The sequence below is a fragment of the Rhineura floridana genome, chromosome 13 (genome assembly GCF_030035675.1).
Source record: "Rhineura floridana isolate rRhiFlo1 chromosome 13, rRhiFlo1.hap2, whole genome shotgun sequence".
In the NCBI taxonomy this organism is placed as follows: domain Eukaryota; kingdom Metazoa; phylum Chordata; class Lepidosauria; order Squamata; family Rhineuridae; genus Rhineura; species Rhineura floridana.
Genome location: NC_084492.1, coordinates 21650866 through 21677243, shown reverse-complemented (window position 1 = coordinate 21677243; position 26378 = coordinate 21650866). Strand labels below are relative to the sequence as shown.

General features: G+C 41.9%; 1 protein-coding gene across 1 annotated transcript in view; it reads left to right on the top strand.

The window, feature by feature from the left end:
* Window positions 1–25957, top strand: part of CTCF (CCCTC-binding factor) — a 30198-nt gene extending 4241 nt beyond the window's left edge. Inside the window, exons 2-12 of the mRNA XM_061594457.1 lie at window positions 13843–14632; window positions 15197–15270; window positions 15306–15402; window positions 16874–17007; window positions 18254–18374; window positions 19574–19723; window positions 20406–20566; window positions 20850–21032; window positions 21707–21842; window positions 22888–23052; window positions 24273–25957. Of these exons, the coding sequence (XP_061450441.1) occupies window positions 13852–14632; window positions 15197–15270; window positions 15306–15402; window positions 16874–17007; window positions 18254–18374; window positions 19574–19723; window positions 20406–20566; window positions 20850–21032; window positions 21707–21842; window positions 22888–23052; window positions 24273–24454 (2184 nt within the window). The 5' untranslated portion in view covers window positions 13843–13851 and the 3' untranslated portion in view covers window positions 24455–25957. The remainder of the gene's footprint in view (window positions 1–13842; window positions 14633–15196; window positions 15271–15305; window positions 15403–16873; window positions 17008–18253; window positions 18375–19573; window positions 19724–20405; window positions 20567–20849; window positions 21033–21706; window positions 21843–22887; window positions 23053–24272) is intronic.
* The last annotated feature ends 421 nt before the right edge of the window (window positions 25958–26378 follow it).

Sequence of the window (26378 nt, the reverse complement as noted above, 5' to 3'; positions counted from 1 at the left end):
TCCTATATTCGAACCCAAGCCTTAAATTTTAGGAACTTCTGGAGTTATGCATTAAAGGAATGCTTTTAGAGTGCTTACCCGGCAGGTCAAATACATTGTGTGTGTGTAACTTTTGACCAAAAAAAGAGCCTATCTTGTTAACGGCTGTTGGTTAGGCAGGCCCTTGAATATCCCATCATATTTTCATTGGTTGTGAATGGTTAACAATTAGTGTAGTCTCTACAGAAGCCAAGAGCAGAGAATGGCAATACTTCTAGATGTTTAAGATAACATGGGAAGGATTCCCACACCTGTCTTTGCCAGTACTGTATATGAATTGTACTGTCAACCATATTACTTCCGTAATGCATACTAGTGTGACTAGTGTTGGTGAAAGCAACTTAGGCTGCAATCCCATACCCGCTTGCCTTATACCAGGTCAAACTGTTTGTTTGTTCACCTCACCTAGTATTTCTATTCCAGTTGTCAGCAGCTCCTCAGGCTGAGGTCTCTCTCATCATTTGTCACCTGTTTCCTTTTAACTGGAGATACCAGAGACTGACCTGGGCCTTTTGCATGCAAAATGTGTGCTCTACAACTGAAATATGAATCGTTAAGTGGAACTTGTTTGCGTATAAACAAGGGACAACTGGTTTTTTATTTGCTTTAATTTACAAAATTTTGCATTTACATGGAGAAGATAAATAACAACAATAGCTTCCAATACCTAAAGTTACAAACAAATTCTACATCTATTGTACTAAAATCCCTGTATCTCGGGCTGACATTACACAATCTAATAATGTCTTAGGTTTTCTCTATATTGCATACATAATAAACATCAGAATGAAAGATCTCAGTCTGATATACTGCTCACAGAAAGGCGTAGATTCATCCAATGATTATACAGAAGATCCAGGCTAATAAAATAAATAAATATAAAGACCACTGTAATCTGTGTTAAATTAGTCTTGTCCTTTTTCTTCTATCCCTCAAGTAAAGTCTTACATTTGGACTTTATGAAGATTATGCCATCCACATATGCACATACACTGTTGGAGGAGACCTATTATTTTGACTGTAATTTGTGTATCTAATAAAATCAGACTAAACTGGAAGAAATCCATCTTTAGTTTTTAGAATTTTTCCAAAAGAGCTATGTACCAAACTTGGGAATACCATACATTTAAGTTAATTCCTTTAATATCTTTCCATGCCCTTGCAATAACCACTCTGGCACCTGACAGAAAGTGACAAGATTAAAATTTTGTTTTGTATGCTTTTGTTTTGTGTACACACTGAGTAATGTCAGATGTGGGTCCATTACTATGTTTTGTTGTTTTATTTTATGAATCTCTGAGAAGACTTCCGTCCAGAAGATTTGTACCTGTGGACAAAACCACCACATACGGAACCCTGTTGAATCTCACTGTAGTCAGTGGAAGAGCTTGCCCTCTGAGGGCAGTCTTGGAAATCTGTTATTTATCAAGAGAGAAGAAATATATTTCTCTGTATTATCCACATAGACTTTTCTTCTCCAGAGCTCTGACTTTGTTAGTTTGGAGTTAAGAGCATAGAATGACTGACCCCTATGTTTCGTTTTCCACCTTTGTACCATTATAGTGTTTGCTGTCAAATAGCTTAAATAGCATCTCATGTACTGCATTTCATGATTTTACACACATTCATGTCTGAGTTGCTGGGAAAAAGCTAGGTATGGAAATTGTGAATTCAGTTAATTAGGAAGTTGTTTTGGGGATCAGTTAAAATTAGAACATAGGGCAGTGCCTCCCTTTCATGTTGCTGCGTGTGCTACATCCATCTTGACCAGCCTAGTGCCCTCCAGATGTTTTGGACTAGCACCTGCTGGTTAGAGTTGATGGGAGTTGTAGTCCAAAGCATTTGGGGTGCATCAGGTTGGGGAAAAACTGCTACGTGGGTAACCCTTGCATATAGATACATGAAGCTGCCGTATGCTGAGTGAGACAATTGGTCCATTTGGTTCTATATTGTCTGGTCCAGGAATGGGGAACCAGTGACCCTCCAGATATTGTTGAGCCTCAGCTCACATCATCACTGGTCATGCTGCATGGAGCTGTTGGAGTCCAATGACATTTGAAGGGCACCAGGTTCTCCATACCTGGTGTAGTTTGGTGGCGGCTTCCTAAGACCTCAGACAGATGCAAAGACCTGAATGTGAGACCTTGTATGTAAAAAAGAACAAGAAAATACCCTATCATTGAGTTATGGTGACACTCAGTAGGTTTCATGTTACCTAGAACGCAACAACTTGTTCTGAATGCCTAAAGCTGCATGTTGGTCTCTTGCAAACTAAAGATCTTACAAGCTGAGGCCAAAATAATTTTCTTTGAATTTGCTAGAAATTAGAACAAAGCTTTAGCCACAGGAGTCCAATTTAGAAAAGGCAAACATTGAGGGATTGCAATCTCTTTTTTCTCTCACCTCCCTTTAACCTAGAAGATGGATTCATAAGCTAATGGTTGGAAATAAAGTCTTTCTGTTAATTATCTGATTAATCCCAGTGGTCTGTCACCTTGATACCTTGTTGATTTCCCCAGTGTCCAGAAATCAAAAGGGTTTCTCCTAATGGCACCTGATGTCTCCTCCAGCTCTTGGCAGGAAGAGAATGGGAGACAAAAACCAGTTTTGCCTTTGGCCATGGTTGACTGCTAGTGCAAGATCATTTTACAAAACTCTCTTTAAAACAGAGGGAGGAGGGGATCTGGACCTGGAGGAGGCACAGCTGGATAGGGCCGCTGTTTGCTTCCGATGAAGCGGTGCTTTCAAAGAGCCACATCAGTGAAAGTAGCTAAAGTTTCTTGGGGGGGGGGGGATTTAACGGAAGAACTAATGCTCCTGATCAGTTTGATCAAGACTTTTGCGACACAATTTGCTTTCTCCAAGACAGTAAGCTGGAACTGGTGTTAAACAAGGGAAAACTACTGTAGACATGTTGGGTACTCAGGATTTTTCCAACTCTGATCTACAATATGATGAGAGCGAGAATTCATACATGTGTGTACAGTGACGTAAGCATCAAATGAAATCTCACATGTGTACATAAATTATTTTAAACTTTCATATAGCAGTGTGTCCTACAGCATCCCATAGGCATTTATGGAGAGGAGTCTTGGGCTAGAATCTTTTTGTTTTTTTGTTCCTTTGTTTCTGAGTTGTGATGCCTTGGTACAAGTGTGGATACCTGCAAAAGAATATGTTGGTTAATTTTGTATGGGTGGGGGGCAGGGATGTGGAGTCTACCGACTCCGACTTCTCTATTTTTCTACTGTCCGACTCTGACTCCATCCAAACTTGCTTCCAACTCCACAGCCCTGGAAAGGGCTGTAAATGTCTTTTTAAATTGGAAGCTCTCGTAGGAGCATTTTTATCGCTGCCTGAATATGTGCTGATCTTGGCATCACAGCATTTGTCTTCATCTGGGTCCTGTGTCATACACTGACACACAAAATGTTTTCCATCTTGAGTAATGGTGAAATGCTCAACTACAGCTGACTTCATGGGAAGCTTCTTTGACATTCTGAATTTATATTTTAAAAAATTTGTCAACCAAAATTTCTTTTGAAGTCAGAGTCGGTACATTTCTTCCAACTCCGCCCAAAATTGCTTCCAACTCCACATCCCTGGTGGGGGGGAGAGAAGGGGGAGGTGGGAGGATGGTCCTTTTCTCACTTGACTTTTGTTTTTTGAAAATTAATAAAATACATTATTTTAAAAAGCTTTCATATAGGTTTGGGATGCTGGTTGCTTAACTGGAATTTCGATTTAAGACAAGGACAACTTTGTATAAATGGCATTATTGTTTCCTGGAGTCCTGTGATTGCAAAGTCGGGGGGGGGGTGTCCCACCAGCCCTGTGTGTGTCAGAGTCATGCATGCTTCCACACATGCTTTTATACACTCCAGCCCCACAAGTCCCTCCAGAGAGCTGCTACCCTCCCATTTAAGCTTTCTGTCGATGAGTACACGTCACTTCTCAAATAATAGTGCTGTTCAGCAGAGGCAGTTCATATGTGCAGCAGTGGAGTGACAGGAAGACACATGTGAATCAAATCTAAATTGACAGAAATCCTGAATATGTTTGCAGCATATGCCTTGGGAAAAATGAAATGTACAGATTCTTAACAGCTGAACATCTTGTAAGCTTTAGTAAGCGTGTCTGCTACCAGTTAGGCACTGTTTGTAGTGGTGAACTGGGGTTGCTGCCCTTTAAAAGATGGCAATACATTCAAAAGCCAAGTTTTATGTATTCACTGATTGGGATTGAGGAACTGACTCCCAGGTTTTTCTGAAGCTGTCTCTCTAAAGTGAAATGATTTACTTCTAAGCATTTCCAAAATAGCCTTGATGAAATCCTAAAAATCAGCATTGCTAAAAAGTCCAAAGAAGCCTTATGCACCTTTGTGATGTATAACGCAAGAGCCTTGGTGGATCCAGCCAACAGTCTATCTAGTCCAACTCAGCTGGAAACCTTTAAGCAGGGGGTTATCTCTCCTGCTATTTGCCTCTAGTAAGTAGTATTGGGAGGTATACTGCTTCTGAATAAGGAGATTTCATGTAGCTATCATGACTAATGCTAAGTAATAAGTTTTCCCATGAGTTTGCCCAAACTTAAAGCCGTCGAAGTGGTTACTACTATATTTTAACATTTGTGAATTCTTGATTGAGAGTTGACTTAGGGGAGAGAGAAAGCTATGTCCATGACTGATATCCTCAGTAGTGGTAAGCTATTGTAGAGAGAAAGAGATTTGCTATAATTTAAACTTTAATTTATAATTTAAACATGGCAGAGCACTCTGCCTTTTCAACATATGAATCTGCTTAAAAGACAATGAAGAGGTTCTTGAAGAAGTATCTCCAATTGGCACAGAATATTTTCTTTTCTAGTACCAGTTTCTTAGAAATAAATGTTGGGAGTTTAGCTCAATTATGAAGGGTGCAGCCTGTAGCAAAAGTTGAGTACTAACATTTTTAGGTTGACTGTAGCCTGACTTTTATCCATTACTTGCTATATTTGGAGAACGGCACTTGTGATCATCAATATTCATAGAATCATAAAATAGTAGAATTGGAAGGAGCCTATAGGGCCATTGAGTCCAACCCTCTGCTCAGTGTAGGAATCCAAATTAAAGCATACCCAACAAGTGGCTGTTCAGCTGCCTCGTGATTGCCTCCAGTGCTGGAGAGGCCACCACCTCCCTAGGTCATTGGTTCCATTGTTGTACCACTCTAACAGAAAGTTTTTGCTGCTGTTCAGTTGATATCTGGCTTCTTGCAACTTGAGCCTATTATTCTGTGCCCTGCACTCTGGGATGATCTAGAAGAGATCCTGGCCCTCCGCTGTGTGAAGAAGTTCTGTAACATTCCTCTTTTTTATATAGTTGTTAGTAAAGTTTCATTATTGGCTGCCTCTTTGGTTGTTCCTGATTATCTGTTTAGAGGAGCAAAAGCATGTTTGTATTGTGAATCTTTAGATTTGTGGCTTGATGTCATGCCTGGTATCATCATAACTAAACTGCAGGTTAACAAAAAAAACTTACCATGAACTTAACTGTAAAGGCATAGAAAAGCAAACAATTCGCATACCTTTCTTTATTTGCCAAGTTAAGAAAAATCAGGCTGAGTCAAACTTGGATGCCAGTTATGTTGTAGCCAACAGATAGGATAGAATGGCATTCTGATTAGACTAATTGGATTCTGTAAAATGTGGTACTAACTTAGCAGTCTGGATCTTTATGTGGAGTCTTGGTGGAGCGTATTCTATGGCCCCAGAGCCTTGTTTGAACTTTTTTTTTTAATGGACAAAATTCAGCCATTCTTCTTTAGTGAGACTGTTAACCTACTTAAAGAAATCTCAAGATAGATCCGTTGATTTTTCTTTACATCTGCATACAAACTTTTTAAATGATCATGCGCTCCTGGGTTTTTTTTAATACTTTTTATTGATTTTTGTAGAGAAAAAACATGGTATATAGTCATAAACATAAAAAGCAAGACAATACAGCCAATAGTGCTATCACAATTTAAAGCCAGGCCCTTCACATCTAGAGAAGTCTGTGCTTAAAGGAAGAACAACAGCCACAGCCCCATCCCATCCCTCCCCCACTACAGCCAGTACATAAGAAAAAAGTTACAATAAGAAGGGACTGCTCTCCTGAGTTATGGCAGGTGTCTTTTGAAAAAGATGCTCTATGCTATAAGAGATAAGGGAATGTTTTTCAAGATAGTGCTTGCCACTTGCAGTTTTTATGAGTACATATATTAAAAATAGCAATCCTATTAAAAATCTGCTTTATTTAATTTGGAGTATCTGTTGGGTCATTCAAATGGTTTTTAATCAATTGATCTAACCTGCTAATTGATTGATGAAACATTCCAACCCAGCTTTAAGTTGTCAATGCTAGATGGTAAAACTTGCATTTAGTAGATTTAGTAAGATCCATATTACAGTAGATCTTAAGCTTCTAATGACTCCATTGTAAATATTAATCAGAGATGCAGAGCTGGATTCAAGTTGATGTGTTCAGTAATGGCCAAGGTTGGAAATATCCCAATGGTTTCTGCCTGGGGGGGGGGAATCCAACCTGAGTGAACTGTAAAAGTCATAGGGGCAAATTCAAAAATGCCAATATGCACATCAGGCACTAAGACTTTTTTTCTGCAACTTTAAGAATATAAATAGGCTTCAGAATGGCACAAGAGCAGTTTAATACATATTTTTAAGCTATGCAAAAACTATTAAAACAGAGAAATCCCAGTTTAAAAGACAAGACACAAAGCAGAAGGTAAGGAAAGGAAGAGTGTTTAATAATAATTCACTCATTTTGGATGAAAAAACGGTAAAACTGCTTGGTTCATAAATGTAATTCCCACACATTTTAAGTGACAGTGTGTTTTAAGTAAATACTAAGTGGGCTCATTCTCATTTTAACCCTCAGAACTATGGAACCCAACATTGACTCACTGCCCTATGCTGGTGCTTAATAATGCTCAAATTAAACTCTGTGATGCTGGTTAAAGAGCAATTATTTTGGCCTTTCACCAATGTTCCTGTTTCCATCTGAACAGGCGGGGGGGGGGAGGATTATGGTTGATCAGTGGGTGAGTCCTTCAGCTGTCTTAGAAATACACTCCATATGATTTACAGCATTAAATATTTTGCTTTTGGATTTTCTGATCCTTGTTTTCTGGATTTTCCCTCTTTCCTCATATGCAGGCACAGTAGCTGACTTGACAAGATACAGAATGATTTATTGTGTGAGGAGGTTCAGGGAAGAGAGAAAATTCCTGGCTCATATCATTCGATGCAAAGCTGTTGACAAGCAAAGCCACCCACCCACACTGCAAATCATGTGATCAGCTTCTGGGAAGGGAGGCTTGAGAGATCTAGGGAGAGGTTCTCATTAAGCGCATGCGTTGAATCTCACAGCTAACTGGCATGTAGGGGATGTAATACTGAAACTCTCAGACAGCTGCTGGCAGAAAACAGGAAACTAGCTTTTCAAAAGAGAAATGGGTTTAGCATTGTTGACCATCGAGAACAGAATGAAGTCTCATGGATGTTTCTTTCTAAAGTTCTTATCTCCCTTGTTATTATTGCAACTTATGTGTAAGAACAGATAGAGCCCCTCACCTCTGCTTCTAGATAAAACATATTGCTGTTCCTTATTCCCCATCAATGTCTTACATATCATTTATCTGGGGAAAAGGTATACAGTATTAGGCTAGGCTGGTAGTTTCAAAGTTTTGCTTTTTTTAAAATATTAAGTACAGGTATAATTAATTAATTAATTAAATTTATATCCCACCCTTCCTCCCAGAAGGTGCTCAGGGGGTGGCAAACAAAACACTAAGAACACTCTAAAACATATTAAAAACAGACTTTAAAATATATTCAAACAAAACATCTTTAAAAACATCTTTTTTAAAAAAACAGCAGTAAAAACATCTTAAAAACCAATTCCAACACAGATGCAGACTGGGATAAGTTCTCTACTTAAAAGGCTTGTTGAAAGAGGAGTGTCTTCAGTAGGTGCCAAAAAGATAACAGAGATTGTGTCTGTCTAATATTTAAGGGGAGGGAATTCCAAAGGGTAGGTGCCACTACACTAAAGGTCCACTTCCTATGTTGTGCAGAATGGACGTCCTGATAAGGCAGTATCTGCAGGAGGCCCTCACAGAGTGCAGGTATTGTCTGGGTATATAAGAGGTAAGACAATCTTTCAGGAAAAATAAAATGCTAAATTAGATAATTCTTTAGGATGGTAGAACATTTTCCAAGGCAAAATGAAAAATTTCCAAAGCAAATTACCCTATACAAGTTACCCTAATTTGCATAGGAAAATTTTCCAATTCAGATTTTTCTGAAAACCCCACATCCTTGCCAGTTCCTAGGCAAAAAGTCAATGGACACAAATCTGACATCAGACATGGCCAGTTGGAGAACATTTGAACCTAACCTGGACACAGTCCTACTGATCTAAGGTATCCTTGACCAAAGGAATCGCAAAGGGAGGCTCTACTATAAAACTGCTAAGTTCATCAAGAAGTGCAGCTCTATTCATTTGGGTCTGAATGAAGACAGTGGTTTCCTGTTCCATTATAAAAGCTAATTAATTCAGCATTGCAAAAGTGATTGTGCTATCACTCATCACTGCTGTTGTGAAGGGTCGCTGTGCTTTTCGGGGGGGCATACATCCAAGCTGTAATTAAATTGTCACTCCCTGTTGGTCATTGTCTCTACTTCTGGCATTTCCTTTCCTTCTGACCTCACTATTTACAGTCCTTCACTTATATCTGTACTTGCAAAATGCAGGTAACACTGCATCTGATGAAGTGGGCTCTGGTCCATGAAAGCTTCTGCCGTTATAAATTTGTTCGTCTTTAAGGTGTCACATCTGGCTCAGTGTTGTCTATACTGTCAGAGGCTGTCCAGGATTTCAGACAGGAGTCTTTCCAGCCCTACATGGAGATACCAGGAATTGAGCCTCAAATCTTCTGAGTGCAAATATTGTTTCATGGTATGCTCTTAAAGTAGTGTACGAATCGACAATTATATAAGAATTCAATTAAAAGATTAATATCAAAAGTAATAGCAAATAATAATTATTATGATCAACGTAAAAATATTAGCAAAGTAAGCAAGAACAAAGTTAATAAGGGGAGCTAACTTCAAGGGGCAGAATGGGTAGTGTTTTTTACAGAGTGACTTTAAAGAGGGAGATGATAAAACAACTTACGGAAGGGCATTCCAGAGCTACAAAATGACCCTGCTTATTTAGAAGCCAGTCTTTCTTCAAAATGAAGTAAAACGTAAAGCTAGGCTGGTTTTAAACATTGGACAGATTTATATGGAGAGCGCTCTTCCCATAGCTTGATTATGGGTTAAGAACAGAAGGCACATTCCAGCCAAAGTTAGCACTTCAGTCCTATTGATTTCAAGAGGAGATGCTTAACATGTGCTTAACCCTTCCACTAAAACCAAAGTATTGCTGGCCCACACTTGCCAGATGTTTTTACAAGACTTCTCAAGGTTGCTCCAGTGAGTGCCCAGGAGAAGGGAGTCCCAAGCTGCAGGGCTGGGAGGTACTTTCCACCTCACATCACTGGAGATTGGCCTGTTTGTCCTAGGTAGAATGCAAGGCTGTGGAGTTGGAGTTGGGAGCAATTTTGGGTGGAGTCGGTAGAAATGTACCGACTCCGATTCCGACTCCTTCATAAATGGCAAATGTATGTTAACTAGTAATAACAAATTTACTGTAGTAAAATGGTAGCACAAGGCATTTCATCACCACCACGTGAATACAGAGCTTGGAAAAGTTACTTTTTTAAACTACAACTCCCATGAGCCCAATCCCTGGGGCTGATGGGCGTTGTAGTTTAAAAAAGTAACTTTTCCAAGCTCTGGATTCACATGGTGGTGATGAAATGCCTTGTGCTACCATTTTACTACAGTAAATTTGTTATTACTAGTTAATATACATTTGCCATTTATGAAGGAGTCAGAGTCGAACAGTAGAAAAATAGAGGAGTTGGAGTCGAAGGTCTGGCGTACCAACTCCACAGCCCTGGTAGAATGTCAAAGGGGAGTTATGGCAAACAATGGCATATGACATTAGCTAATGTGCAGGTGAATGAATCTTTGCTAGGTCTTGTAATAGTGTTGTCTGAGATGATATGGCAACACAGTTGACCTCTGAGCCTGTTGTAGGGTCCGATTCTTGTTTTTGTCTCTGTTATGTGACCTTTTGCTAGGTTAGGGTTGGGACCAGCCTACATTCTTTCTGAAACCAGTGTCAATTTGTTTTGCATTGGGATGTAAATTTTCCGTTTCTTAGTTATACTGACAGTGAAATCAGTTTGTTTTTGTTTGGGTTTTTTTGCAAAGTGTTGGATGCTACTGCAGCATTTGCTGCGTTGCTGTATTTTTATTAAAGTGTGGTCTATCAATTCAATTTGTTTATTACAGTCATAGACCCGAACAGTCTATCAATATTTAATGAGAGCCAGTGTGGTGTAATGGTTAGAGTGCTGGACTACGACCCGGGAGACCAGGATTCGAATCCCCACACAGCCATGAAGCTCACTGGGTGACCTTGGGCCAGTCACTGCCTCTCCTCAGAGGAAGGCAATCATAAACCCCCTCTGAATACCGCTTACCATGAAACCCCTATTCATAGGGTCGCCATAAGTCGGGATTGACTTGAAGGCAGTCCATTTCCATTTTCATCAATATTTAAATACACTAGGGTCCCGCTAATACAGCGGGTTAGGGACCAGGCCCCCGCCATAAAGCGGAAATTGCCGTAAAGCGGGGCCCCATAGACTATAATGGACTGCGTCATGCAAAAATGACGTCAAAATGGCGCGCGGCGGAAAAACCTGCCGTATTAGAGGAACAAGCGCTGTAAGAGCGGGGCCTTTCCCTAACTGAAAACTGCCACATGAACGAAGCGCCGTAAAGCGGAACACCGTAAAGCGGGGCCCTACTGTAAATTAATGTGGGCAGTCTGTGGCAGCTGCACAACAGTACACTTCCTGTGCGGTACAGTTCTATAATTACCACCGTACTTTGTAGTTTGTGCACGCACTGAGTGAGGTACAACAGGTAATGGATGGAAAGCCTGGAGAAAAAGTTGGGCCTATTGCAGATACAAAATAGGCACCTTCAGTTATGCAGTGCCTATTGGTGTGGCTGGGATACAATGAATGTAAATCCTTAAAATTCCGAAAGGTGTGGAAGATTCGGCACCATGCTGATTAAAGTGAAATGAGAAGAAAAATAAAGCACCAGAAGGCTTCCATGTGGAAGGGCCCTCCAACTATTAAAAGGTGCAAAGATTGAGGGCAGGAAGAGCACACACAAAAGGACAATTCAGTGTCATGGCAGAAGCAAGTTGGCATGTAGGAAGAAATCCCCAATGGAGATCACTAGTTACTGTTCAGTATTCAAGTTAACTATAACTTATTTAATGAGTAGTCAGGTAACCATATGAAAGTGAAGACGGGCTCCTGCGCCTGTAGTAAACATTCATCAAAAAGCACAGGAGCCCTGTTCTCTTTGTATTTAGCCTCCTTACATGGGACACTTCTCTAGAGGATGTGTGCTGTGCTTCTCTGCCCCCCCTTTTTTTCCCCTCTGTGCAAATGTCTGAGAGAATGGTATTGGCCAGCTGATGGTTTCTATGCAGTGTCTTTATTTTCCTCTGGAGAAATAACAAGAAAAATGAGAGGGTGGGTGCTTCAGAGTCCTGTAGGGAGGTGCTGCTCTGAAGCAGTAGAGTGTCACAGTGGTGTCCCCTGGTGACTGGATCATCTCACTGCAAGAAACCCTCTGTGCCCATATACACTTCAGTATGTTGTACCTGTCAGATATAGTTTATTTTATGTATTTAAAGCATTTATAAACCCCTTAATATTTGTAAAATCTCAGTCTGCGATGTATAACATTCAAAATATATAGTTTTAAAAATACAACATAAAACCTGTGAAACAGTACCATAAAAAGCATATAAAAACAGGAATTCAGGGAATTCCAATAAAAATAGGGTTCAAACTTATGGGTCAGGGAAAGCCTGGGCAAAAAAAATACATTTTTACAAGACATCTGAAGCAACTGATGGTCTCTGCTTCACGTATGGCAGAGGGAAGGGATTTCCATAGTTCAGTTATAAAATAAGAGTCAGTCTACCGTTACCCATTTTCTCCTGCAATGTGCAGGTGGAGGAGAGTGGATCCCATTTAGGATGGATGGGCAGAAGGTAGATTGGGATCTACTAACACAGGGGTGAGGAACCTCAGGGCCAGGGACAAAGTGCAGCACCCCAGACCTCTCTGTCTGGTCCTTGAGACTCTCTTCCCAGGCCTCACCCCTCAGCAGCCTTCCTTCACATCCTCCTAGACTGTTTTTGCCTGGCTGTGCCCTTCAACTCTGCTAATACCTTTTGCTTGCCTGGAGGGAGGAAAGAGAGGAATTTGTGAATTGTGTGCAGAAACTACCCTACTGCACAAAGGTGATACTTACATTCATTGTTCTGCCTGCTTTTGTCTCTAGCCCTGCCCGTCACTGCCATGCGGCCCCTGAAAGTTTGCCCAGAAGGCAATACGGCTCTCAGGCTGAAAACAATAAGCTAATTAATGGAAAAATTGGAACCAAATCTGAATTGGGTGGAATTCTAGCACATCCCTAACTTGGACTAGGGAAAGCTAGGTTCAGATCCTCACTCAGCCATGAAGGTCAATGGGTGACCTTCAGCCAGTCATTCTCCACCTAATCTACTTCACAGGATTGTTACTTGTATGATCAAATGGAAGGGGAGGGGGCCTTATATGCCATCTTGACTTCCTTGGAGGAAAGGTGGAGTCTAAATGTGAAAATACATGGTAAGGCCTAGTAAGCCTGGCCTGTCCTCTGTAGAAATTGAGTGAGAGTAAGCTCTAAGGCAGAGGTGGGCTATCTTTTTTTTTTATTATTAGAATTCTAAGATCTGCCAACCAGCTGCAAAAATGTAAATAGTTAACATTAAAGAATAAAGCACAATATGAACCTTACCTGCAAAATAGGAATGAGAGATATATCTTTTTTTTTTTGCCTAAACTTTTGTTCCGTTTGTTATCTGTACATGTTATATTCAAAAAATTAAAATCCAAATCATTTTTTTAAAAGAACAGGGTTCTTCTGAGCCTAGGAATTTGTTGTCAGTACCAGAATTGAACTGAGCTCAGTACTTTCACACACAAGTTCGCTCCTGGCTAGCTTTCTTTTTTTTCATTTCAGCAGCCTAATTTAGTTTTGTTACAATTGTTAAGCAATTGGAAACTAGAAACCAATCTACTGTAAATTACCCAGAAATGTACCAGTCTGGGTACCTTCTGCCTACCCCTGAAGAATATACTTCACAATTCTCTGCAACACAATGACAATAAGGCCTCAGCAGATAATCTGAAAACATTGCTTTAGGTTTCATCCTTTGTCAGGATCATATTGGGTGGCCACAGGTCATCATGTTTGAAGACTACTAAAAACTGATGCCCCCTTTGCTAGAACCAGCTATATTAAAAAGTTAGAAGCATAAAGCACATATATATTGATTTTGTACCCCAAATTCTGAGTCAGAATGAATTACAATCCGTTCTTTTTCACATTATGGACATGAGGAATGTGTAGGGAGATACACATGCAAAGCCTTGGTTCTGAACGTTTTTTCCAGAAAATGTAGTGTGTCATATGTGTCAGATCAAATTGCTTAAGGTGTGAGAATCTGTTCCCTCAGTTCTTGTAAGCTGCTGAGACAACTGGCTAAGCAGAACCTTTGTTTCCCACCAGGAAGGTGACATGGAAGGAGAAGCAGGTGAAGCTATTGGCGAAGAGTCTGAAACGTTCATTAAAGGCAAAGAAAGGAAGACCTATCAAAGGCGCCGGGAAGGTGGGCAGGAGGAGGAAGCTTGCCCAATGCAACCCAACCAGACAGATGGGGCTGAAGTAGTACAGGATGTCAGTACTGGTGTCCAGATGGTCATGATGGAGCAGCTCGACCCAACGTTGCTTCAGATGAAGACGGAGGTCATGGAAGGCGCTGTGCAACAGGAAGCCGAGGCTACTGTGGACGACACGCAAATAATAACCCTACAAGTTGTCAACATGGAAGAGCAGCCTATAAACCTTGGCGAGCTCCAACTTGTCCAGGTCCCTGTCCCAGTGTCTGTACCTGTTGCTACCACTTCTGTGGAAGAACTTCAGGGGGCCTATGAAAACGAGGTCTCCAAAGGAGGCCTCCAAGAGGGGGAGCCCATGATCTGCCACACCCTCCCTTTGCCGGAAGGTTTCCAGGTGGTAAAAGTTGGCGCAAATGGTGAGGTGGAGACACTGGAGCAAGGTGAACTTCAGCCCCAGGAGGATCCTAATTGGCAGAAAGACCCAGACTATCAGCCCCCAGCCAAAAAGACAAAGAAAACCAAAAAAAGCAAACTCCGTTATACTGAGGAGGGAAAAGATGTGGATGTGTCTGTATACGATTTTGAAGAGGAGCAGCAGGAAGGCTTGTTGTCGGAGGTCAATGCGGAGAAGGTGGTTGGCAACATGAAGCCCCCTAAGCCAACAAAAATTAAAAAGAAAGGTATGTAGGGTATTGGATTTGGGGAGCGGGAGGGCACCTTGAGGACATCTGCTGGATATGAGTTGCTGCTCAGTTCCTGAATACATCATCATCTTAGACCAAAGAGTCTTGCTGGCCTTTAAACTCGTATATGCTTTTAAAGGCAACTTGACTGTTTTTGATTACTTGTGTTGGCCTATTGAGATCAAGGAAGAGGTTTGGCCCCACTTTTCCAAAGAATCTGATGTTGCCCTCCATGAACATTCATATACTGTGGTGATGGGTGAATTTCTTGATGTAAAGTTATAATACCAGATTTTGGAGTTCGAGGGTTGTTTTCCTTCAGGTCAGTGTGTTTTCTAGAGTCGTAGAGTTGCCCTCTTCATTAATTTGCTTGATCCACTTTCTGTCCTCTGAAGTGCTACACCCTGTTCCCTTTAGTTAGCTGTAATTAAATTGGAAGTGAAGTGGAAGAATAACATGAGGAGGATCCTGCTTCAAGGCGGGGGCGTGGATTGCGTCTGTGGTGCTCCTCGCCATTTTTGCATATAGAAGGGTTGCTAAAGAGGTTTGCTTTCTGGACAGGCGTGAAGAAGACATTCCAGTGCGAACTATGCAGTTACACTTGCCCACGCCGTTCAAACTTGGACCGTCACATGCTTGCCCACGCCGTTCAAACTTGGACCGTCACATGAAAAGCCACACAGATGAGAGGCCGCACAAGTGCCATCTTTGTGGCAGAGCCTTCCGGACAGTCACGCTGCTGAGAAATCACCTCAACACTCACACAGGTATTGTGTAGGTCACTGTGGGGGTGACCTTTTTTTCTGTTGAGGGTCGCATTCCCTCGGGGATAATCTGTCAGAGGTGGGTGGAACCAGAGCCAATGATAGATGGAGCTGGGCACAAGAGTTCTGGAATAACTGATCTGGAATAACGACTGCTGTGCTTCAATTTTCACACTAGCTCACTCATACTGGAGTTCCCAAATTTAGGCATGTCAGTTCAGAAGTAAGTTCTACTGGTTTTGAGTTCCACTCTCAAATAAGTATACAGAGGATTTTTAAAGTACAGCAGAGCAATACAGCCTTTGTTCTAGCAAGCAACTGAAAATATTTCGTTTATTAATTTAATGTGCTATGTATACACAAACATCACACATACAACAAAAGTACCAATTTGTTCTCAAGGTTTCACCAAGCCAAACAGGAAAAAGGTAAAACAAGCCCCATAAATTTATTTTTATCAATTAAAATGCTGTCTCTTTCAGCTGTTCCAAAATGGCATGTAAAGAGTAAAAAAATCCAAGAATGATAGGAGGGATGTTTCTGATGGAATGGAAAAATGAGGCTACTTCAGGCAAGTTGCCCATCTGTGGTTAAGGTGATGCTGTCAACCCATAAGCATATTTTTTGCACCTGCCTCTCCTTTTGGTTTGTGGGAACCACATTTACAAGCTCATCCATCCTTGTGCTAATAACAACCTACACCAGTTCCAGATTCTGTGAAATGAGAGGCCAGTGTCTGATTAAATGAGCTGAATAAGCAAACATATATTTGTAAGAAGACTTGGATGGCTTTTTATGCTGAATCTTGATTTTTTTTTAACAGACACTAGAATTGGAACTGCAGAAGGGAGGTTGTGGCTCAAAGGAATGGGGGAGGAATTTGATGCTAAAGGGAGAGACTGGATTCTTTTTCATCATGGTCCTCTGACCATTTCAGATGCTCCAAGTATTCCTTGTCCTAGAGGCAATAACATGTGAAACTTCCTTTTTCATCCATGATGACTAGAAACTTGGTTTTCAAATGATGAAAAGGACTGGATTTGTCATTACTGTTAACAGTCATCTACATAGTTTTGATTACTCCACGTGGTTCGAAATAACAATCTCTAATAAAGCAGAAGCATCATTGAAATAAAAATTCCTTCTGTCAAACAAGCCTTTCCAGTTTCTTCTCTGAGTCACTTTCATCTCTCACCAAGTAATTGTGACAGAGGGTTTTTTATAGTTTGGGGGCTACAGAAAACAGTGTAGCTTATCTACATGTACAGTATTTAGCTTTTTTCAAGCACTGGGGTCCTTAGCATGCTGGCATTATTTTAATGAATCAGGGTTTTTAACAGAGATTTTGTTACCTGTTTCTTGTCACTCTTTCAAATTAAGAAGGCAAACATCAGATTCCCTACAAATGAAGCCATTGTCTGTTTAGGCTTTTTTAAAAAAATGAATCTTTCTCTCTCTCTCTGGAATCCCTCAGGTACTCGTCCTCACAAGTGCCCCGACTGTGATATGGCCTTTGTGACAAGTGGCGAGTTAGTTCGGCATCGCCGCTACAAACACACCCACGAGAAGCCATTCAAGTGTTCTATGTGTGACTATGCCAGCGTGGAGGTATGTCTTGAATCTAGTTTTCCAACAGTAGTAGGTAAATCATACCAACCTATTTCTCTTCCTGTGTGGGGGAAAAAACAGATTTTTTCCTGTTTGAAGCATTTAAAAACATGGCCACAGAGTTAACGTAATCTGCATTGATTCTTCTGGATCATATGCTCAGTCTGCCCAAATGCACTTACTACTGCAAGCACCATATTCTTCTACTATCCTTTGGCAAGAAGGTGTTAAATTGCATGCAAAAGACTATATATTCCCATTGTGGACAGTGAGTTCAGCTCCCTCAATTCTTGAGCAGTCTATGCACTTCCCATTCACTCTTCTTTAAATCATCTAGTAGACTCAGCCTCAGTATCCTCTTCTTGTCAGCTAGACACATCCTTAGAGAAACCATTTTAATGGTATATTTCACAATGAAATTGCTTGTTTTGAGCAGAGAATGGAGGAAGAGTGTCCAAGATGATTGTGTATTTGATGCAAGAATTGCTCAAACGTCAGATCATGCGTATCAGTACTGGGCATGATTGGATAGGCCAGAATGCATCAAACCCTCTTTGAAATTGCAGCTGCAGACAAGATGCAAAGATTTAGTTCCAGTAGCTTCTGAACTCAGTGGCTTTGAACTGCAGTTCTCAAGACCCACCGCACCCACCCGCAGCTCAGATACCAACGACAAACCTGGGGAATTTCCCCATCCACACCCATTTCCACACAAACGTAAACCTTAAAATATATTTATCAGTGAATATATTGAGGAAAACTACTATTACAGTGCATGACACTAACAAATATGGGCACTGAATATTCCCAAGGAATCTCCCATTTTTTTAAAAGTTTCTTATACGTAGCTGTTGTGCTGCTGAGACCTGTCCCTGCTCCAGGTCATAGCCTCTTCTAAGCACAGTCCACTGACCTGACACCTTGCTGTCCACTGTTTAGCATAGGGTGAAATGCCACTCTGAAATTCTGAATGCAGTTTGTGGTTTGGCAGAGAAGGTCTATTGCTCAAAGGGAAAAAAGTCAATCATGGTGTTATGCAGGCACATAAGCAGCTTTTGGATCCCAGGCAGCGTTTAGTCCCTCCGCCATTTTGTTTTCAGTCTGTCCCATCTTCCAATTCAAGATACGCAAGAGGTTAAAAAAAGGAACTCTGGTTCTTTTGTGGGAAGACAGGGACCAAAAAGTCTCTGCCAACTTCTCACTATCCTCATGTTGCTAATCCCCTGTTGGTATTCTTTGGTTTCAGGTGAGCAAGTTGAAACGCCACATTCGCTCTCACACTGGAGAGCGGCCATTCCAGTGCAGCTTGTGCAGCTACGCCAGCAGGGACACTTACAAACTGAAGAGGCACATGAGGACCCATTCTGGTACAGATTTTGCAGAGATGGCACAGAGACCAGCATGTGCTTGAAGTTCTGTGCGGACTGTTCCTTTGGCATGTAAAACTGTCTGCAGTTTCTGGATTGTTTCAGAAGGGGGTGGTCTAAGTCACAGAACCCAAGTGACAATAAAAGGCAACATAATCATAGGCAACAGTATGTGTGCAAAATATAACTATATATGTACAGTAGGGCCCTGCTTACAGAGTTCCACTGATGCGGCGGCTTTCAATTGGGAAATTCCTCGTTTTAAAGCCGATTTTGCCGTTTTGCGGCATTTTCGTGCGATGCGACCCATTAAAGTCAGTGGGTTCCGCTTTACGGCAGAGGGCTGGTCCCTAACCCGCCATATAAGTGGGGCCCTACTGTATGTGGATTCATATGTATATTTTAAGATTCTTTAATGGATGACCATTTTCTATACATTTGTAATCGTACGTAACAGGAATAACATTCCTGAAAGAGAAAAGTTTTGAAAGAAAACTTTGAGGCAAAATAGCTGCCATCCCCAAGTCATTCTCCAGTTTGTTTCTGAAAAAGCATGAAACAAGATACAATCCTGGAGATGAATTTTACAGAGAGAGAGAGAGAGAGAGAGAGAGTAGCCACAGCTTGGACTGCTTATATTTCGTACACATATACTTACATTTGTTTGCATGTATAGTTACTCATGTTCTAATGATCACTACCATTTTATTGTCACTTGGGTCCCTGTGACTTTGTCTTTTTTGTTACGTGTATCTGGGGACCCCCTCCCCTACTTTTTGCTTAAAGATTGCCAGGACCATTGTTGCTGTTTGGATCAGTATTACGAGAAGTAGGATGGCTTACAGAAGTTTGCTGTCAAACACATACTTGCTTTTTTGCAAATTGTTAGAGAAGTGTGTAATATCCGCTAGTTCAGTACCAAAACAGACGTTTCCTGACAGCAACTTCAAGTTATACAAGTGGAGATTTTTGTAAGAGAAAGGAGGAGAGATATGTTGGCACTTGACCGAAGACTCTGATAGTTATATTTGCTGTACAACACTTGGGGATCTTGGTGTCCACTCTAAATTCTTGGCCCAATCAGTTGGCTTTGATTGAGGGGGTGCAGTCTCTCCAAGCCCACCCCTAGGCCCTTTGATCAGTTTTCTGTCAACATGTGAGCCTCTTTTGTTAACTTCTTCTGCCTCCTCTTCCTAAAGGTGAGAAGCCCTACGAGTGTTACATTTGCCACGCTCGCTTCACCCAGAGTGGGACTATGAAGATGCACATCCTGCAGAAGCACACGGAGAATGTGGCCAAGTTTCACTGCCCTCACTGTGACACAGTTATTGCACGGAAGAGTGACTTGGGTGAGTGCAATACAGCTTGAAGAGATGCCAGACTCCCAATATAAGAGGTGTGATCACATTTCTCAGAGGAAGAGCTCCAAATTGTCTAAAAATTTAGTTGATAGATCAGGTATGTTATTTTGATGGCCCAGAGAACAAGCTGAAGGCCTACAACATACATTCCTGCTACCAAAGCTAAGGAAGTCTGGCCCTGCAAACTGACTAGATGAGAAATGGCCAGAGAATCACATATAAACTGTTTTTTATTCCTCACAGGTAAAGTGGAGTATCAATGCAGTTACTTGATGGCCTTTGCGGGTCTTATTTTCTTTCCAGTTCATTGTCAGGGCAACATTTGCCTGTTAAGATGGGAGCTTAAAATTAAAAAAAAACCTGGCAAATGCCAGGCTACAAAACTGCAGAAATCCATGTAAGCAATAATGGATTTATATTTCTTTTAATCCCACCTTGTCCTGAAGGCCCAAAGTCAAGAAGCAACACTACACATAAAAACAAATACAGATGACATAGAGTCTAAGAAACTGGGGATTAAAATGTTAATCTTAGCGTAACAGGGCAGGAATTTGCCAGCTCAGCTGAACATTAATATAGTCTGTAGGGAGGAAGCATGAGCACCTCAATGTATCCCACAGACTATGCAGAAAAAGCAGAGCGCTCTATGTGGCCTATTTCTCATTACCAGGTGTCCATTTGCGGAAGCAGCATTCCTATATTGAGCAGGGCAAGAAGTGTCGTTACTGTGATGCTGTATTCCACGAGCGATATGCGCTCATCCAGCACCAGAAATCTCACAAGAACGAGAAGCGCTTCAAGTGTGACCAGTGTGACTATGCATGTCGACAGGTGAAGAATATGTGAATGTTTAAGAATGTGGTCCTCACCCTGGCAGGGTGAAGCATGCAGATTGGGGGGGGGGGATACTGCTTATACAAAATAAGCAGCAATTTTGGGCCAGCAAGGTGCCCTCTAGTTGTTAGATTACAATTCACATCAGCATGGCTGGGGATGATGGCAGTTGAGGTCCAAGAACATCTGGAGGGCACCAGGTTGCCTATCCCTTCCCTAGAATGATTGTTTCTTTCCCTTTACCCCCCCCCCAACTGATTTGTATATTGGTTCCTTCTAGGAACGGCACATGATCATGCACAAGCGAACCCACACTGGAGAAAAGCCTTATGCCTGTAGCCATTGCGATAAGACTTTCCGCCAGAAGCAGCTGCTTGACATGCACTTCAAACGTTACCACGACCCGAACTTTGTTCCGGCTGCCTTTGTTTGCTCCAAGTGTGGCAAGACATTCACACGCCGTGTAAGTGATCTGGGCAAGGTTGTTGCATGGAGCAGTGAGTCAGACACTGGCGCCTGTGAGGTGGAGTTGAGCCCCAATAGGTCTTCCAGGTTTCGGATGTGCTATACAGTAGGGCCCCGCTTGTCAGCGTTCCACTGATATGGCAGCACCAGCAGGGTAATCAACTGTAGCACAGGGAGCTCCAGCCGCCGTGCTCCAGCTGACAGCGATCAGCTGGAGCGCGTCAGCTCCCCATGCTCCAGCTCATCGTGCACTACAGCTGATCGCTGTCTGGCAACAACCAGCTGCAAATGGTATTTTGCTAGATGTGTATCCCTTTAAAAATTGTAACTATTATGGGAGGGACTGCAAAACTTCTGCTGATTCCTATTCTCCCTTTGGAAATCTTTCTCAAGCAGCAGAACTCACATGATTTCTGGCGTGTATGTTGTCCACACTTTTGGGAGAGGAGTACTTAGGAGAAGAAGAGTGTACCCAAACAAACCTTGGCTCATCATCATGGCCAACCCCTGATACTGGAGCTATGGCTCTGATTTGGCAAATAAGACCATTGCTTTTGTTTGAGGGATAAATCCATACATCAAAGTTCCAGGGGTGGATTCATTATTGGGCTCAGGTGCCTCTAATTCAATATTGCCAATGTCTTTAACACTCACCTGCCTTTCCCTAATTAGAACACCATGGCCAGACATGCAGATAACTGTACAGGCCCTGATGGGGTAGAAGGAGAAAACGGAGGGGAGCCCAAGAAGGGAAAACGTGGGCGAAAGAGGAAGATGCGCTCCAAGAAAGAGGACTCCTCTGACAGCGGTAAGAAGCTTATCTCTGAAACACCTGGGACATCTGAGCCTTGCTGGTGTGCTCAAGCTGCTGCATTGTGCTCTCACACACCACAGAGTGTAGTTACCCACCCTTTGCACAATGCTCAGAACAAGTAACTTGCCAGTAGTCGCTACAGCACTACCAGCTTTTGAATTCTTCTCGCAGCACCCAAGCTTTTGGGCTTCAGATCTGTTTGGCCCACCATGGGACACATCGAGATCTTTGACGTGGGCAGCTGATGGTTAAAATTAGCAAAGAGAGTGTTAATGAGAGTGTGAGTGTTAAGCTAAGAGGGAAGTTAGGGCTGCAGAGGTGATCACGTTTCTCTCTTCAGGCTCTTCACCTGTTTTACCTGAAGCCTATAGGTATATGCAGGTCAGTGGGGAAGGCGCTTCTCCGCAAGAGGTCCTGAGCCAGATGTTAGGTGTGTACATATCTGTAGACTTGTTCATGGTGGGCACAGGTTTCTGTCCAGTGAGTGGCAGTGGTAAAACTCATGGACAGAAAACGCCAAGAATCCACTGAAGCAGATTTGGGCAGGTTTGAAAGATTTGGGGGGGGGCAATGAAGTGCATGGGGAAGCCATTAGAGTGCTTGAAGTTCATTATCCTGCACATGTTGTAGCTGAGGAAGGTTCTTAGCAGGCCATTTATTTTTAAGATACTTTAAAAAAAAATGCTGCCTTTCTACCCCACTAAAGAGCAGCTTTTGGGCAAGTAATGAAACAAAATTTCTCACCTGCCACACCCCACCCAACACCAGCTTGCATAGACATAAATCCTCCCCCCCCCATGCCATTGGTGAGAGATGTACTGAAAATTTGGAAGAAAGTTTCATCACGGTGGAATTGCTAGAGATAGTATTCTGGGGATTTTTTTCCCCCTCTGCTTCCTAGACACCTTCAAAGTTCTGCGTTTCATTCATTCCTGATTGAAACGTGAAATAGCAGTGCTATGTTAGGGGAGCATTTTGGCTGCTCCCACTTGGTTGTGTTCATTAAGCGATGCCTTGATTTTATTTTATAATATTGAAGAGGAAAACGCAGAGCCGGAGTTGGATGATAATGAAGAAGATGAGGAGACGGCGGTTGAAATAGAGGCTGAACCGGAAGTGGAACCTGTGGCTCCAGCACCGCCCCCAGCTAAGAAGCGAAGAGGAAGGCCGCCAGGCAAAGCCAATCAACCAAAACAGCCCCAGCGTAAGTGTGGGGTTATGGGAAAGAGAAAGTTTGTACGTCCTTTATTTGGGATCCCGGGTTTTGCAAGTTGCATTGTAATAGAGTGGGAAGATGGAGAAGTGGGGGCAGGAATGATGTGTGGAGACAAATACGACTAGTAATCATGGGAAAATAGGATAGCCTATGCAAGGCACAAATGCCAACACCAGAGGCATTGGCTACCAACATATTTTCAGAAACATTTGTTACCATAAAGTTCTAGAACCCTGTGAGGGGCAGGGTGCACAAAAATCTTAGGAATTTGCAACAGATCCTAGATTCTTGGTGAAACGTTTTGCACATGTGCAGTTATATTGGATAGTTCTTAATCCTCTTGCTCAGTACCTCAGCTAAGACTAAACTTACATGACTAAAACTAGTTGTGAAAACTGTTTAGTGGCCCTGAGATGGATATTTATGAGCATCTTGGTCTTGTGAATGGCTGAACTCTAGTTCAGATTTTTAGAAATTTGAGGAAATGTAAGATTTCTAGTAACCTAGGGTTGGTGGAGAAACATCTGGAAACCAAGATGTAGTGGATTCCATCCCAGGAGGTAATGAAGAACTCTTCTGTCCGTGGACAAAAGCTGGTGACACTACAGGGAAAGACAGTAGCTCACTGAACAGTACAGGCTTTGCATGCAAATAATCCCAGGTTCAGTTGCTGGCATCTCCAGGTAGGACGGAGAGCTGCTGTCCATCAGTGGAAGCAGTACTGAGCCAGACAGATTAATGGCTCGGCTTGATAAAGCTCAGTTTCCTGCGGTGATAGTGTATTCACCCTGAGGCAGGTAGCCTAAAAAACCTCTTCCTTCTCTCCAAATGCAACTTAAACAAGTGTGAGTAATACATGTGAGGATACATGTCCTGTGATGGCATTTCACGGGCAGGGTTCAGCTGTATATTCACGCCCAGTCTGACACACATTTCCCTTCCCTGCAGCCATTAAATATATACCAATTTGAAGCATAATGGCCAGAAATCCATTTTGCCAGCACTCTTGGAAATTGCTAAAATTGAAGAGGCCTTTGTCAGGAACTGCTGTCCAGTGATTAGTCGGTGCAGTTCCCTACCACATTTGGCATTCCCCCAGAATCCCAGCAGATACACAGCCTAAGCTATGTTATTGCAGCAAGCGTTGAGATACTCCCAAGTGGTATCCCCAGAGAGAGTCTGACTTTTTCTCCATTCTCATTTACTAGCCACAGCAATCATTCAGGTGGAAGACCAGAACACAGGTGCAATTGAAAACATTATAGTGGAAGTTAAGAAGGAGCCCGAAGCAGAGACTGTAGGAACCACAGCCGGAGCTCAGCCAGCCGTGGTGGAAGCATCCAACGGAGACCTCACCCCAGAGATGATTCTTAGCATGATGGACCGGTGATGGAGGAAGAGTTACGCTCTGACTGAACTGGCCTGGGCTCTTTTGAAGCGGCTCGATCCCTTTTATTTTTATTTTCCTTTTTACCTGATTTTTGGCTTTGGGAAATGCATCATTTTTAGACCATTTTACCAAACAACTCGGGAAACAAAACTTCAAATGATGTTAGAAAGTGATTTGCCTAGAACTCTCTCTGTTTAATGTTAGCCTATTAACCGGATCATGGAACGTGGGGCGATTTCTGAGTCCCTGGGGGTCTCCTGCAGGTTGCTCGATCCAGTTAGCTCTGGACTGCATTTGTAGTGACAGGCCATGGACAGCCTTTGCACGTAACATGGAAAAGATGGAAGCCTGGACTCCACACTAACTGCCCTGGATCTGCTTGCGAGTTCCTTGAAGCCCTCTGGCCTCATTTTGCTCTATAGAGGTTTTTAACTGTAAATGCAGAACTCAGGAGGGTTGTAAAACTTTTATTGCATTTTGGTTTTTGCTTTCCCCCCACCCAACTCCACCCTTCCACTCTCTGGCTCTGCATCAGCACTGTAGGTTCGGCATGTTCCAGCTGGTCTCTTTCCTCCCAGATGCTTTGTTTTATGCAGGGCATCTCTGTAATGATCAAGCTTATAAATAACTATTTTTACATTTTAATCTTTTCTCCATTTAATTAAGAGGTTTGCGGGGGGGTGCCATTTAAAAAACAACCCTGTTATTTTAAACCAGGAGTAGCTAACATGGTACCCTCCAGATGCTGCTGGACTGCAGTTCCCTTCATCTCTGACCATCAGCTCAGCTGGATAGAGTTGGAGTCAAACAACATCTGGAGGACTCCGAGTTCCCCACCCCTGTTTTAAAACTTTTGAAAAGGAATTATGCAGGAATTGGTCCCGAATTAAATATTGGAACCTATCAAATTAGTGAAAGTGCTACCCAAGTGTAAGATGATAGAAATCCATGCCCCATTTCAGTTTCTAAGTATATGGACTTGGTCTTGCAATGTGTCACTTAAACTCCCTTTTGAGTTTCAGGTTTTCACAACTCCATTTTCTTTGCTCACTTTTTTGTGTTTATGAATTCTGTGTTGAAAGCCAAGGTGTTAATTTGTAATAGGGCTTCCCAGCCCTTGCAACCTAGGGCAGGAAATTTTACTAGGTCAGTAATTAAAAGATTTGGGGTCTTTAATTAATTAAAAAGAAAGAAAAATAATGTGAAATACAAAATGATGCCTGTATATGAACCATCACATGTTAAAAATACATAAGCTTTTTATAGAGCCTCAGTCTTGCTGATTTCAAAAAGAATTTTCTTCTATGTATCGCTTTTAAGAGAGCTATCAGGTTAGCTATCTGATTCTAGGTTGATGCATTTTTGTACTTAGCTGTACTGTGTGATATTTTTCATTATTTTAGGAAACCAACATGAGATAAAATGTTATAAAAATACACAATGGGGTTTGGACTCTGGGAAGGAGAATATACTGCTGTACAGCTAATAAATAATAATGATGAACCTGTGTGCATGCTTACTGCCTCCTTGGAACCTCAACAGTTGTGTCAATAAGAGGATAGAGACAAATTAGGCTGCAATGCAATACACACTTATCTGGTAGTAAGTCACTTTGAACCCAATGGAACTTACTTCTGAGTAGACATGTATTGAATTGCAGCCTAAGCCATCATTTTCTGTGAAGGGAGAGTGAATGCATGGTTGCCTTTCTTGAGCTGTTTTCTTTCAGTGAGAAGATTTTCCTGCTAAGAAGAATGGGCTTTCCATACATCCTATTTCGTTATGAAGTATGCATTTAATCACACAGTGCCCACTGTTATTTGCACCCTTTGGGTTACTTTTTCACAGGTTGTATTAAGCGGTGGTGCAACTCTCCTACGAAAGATGCTTAAGATATTCTTGCAGTTGGAATCCGTGTAAGAGA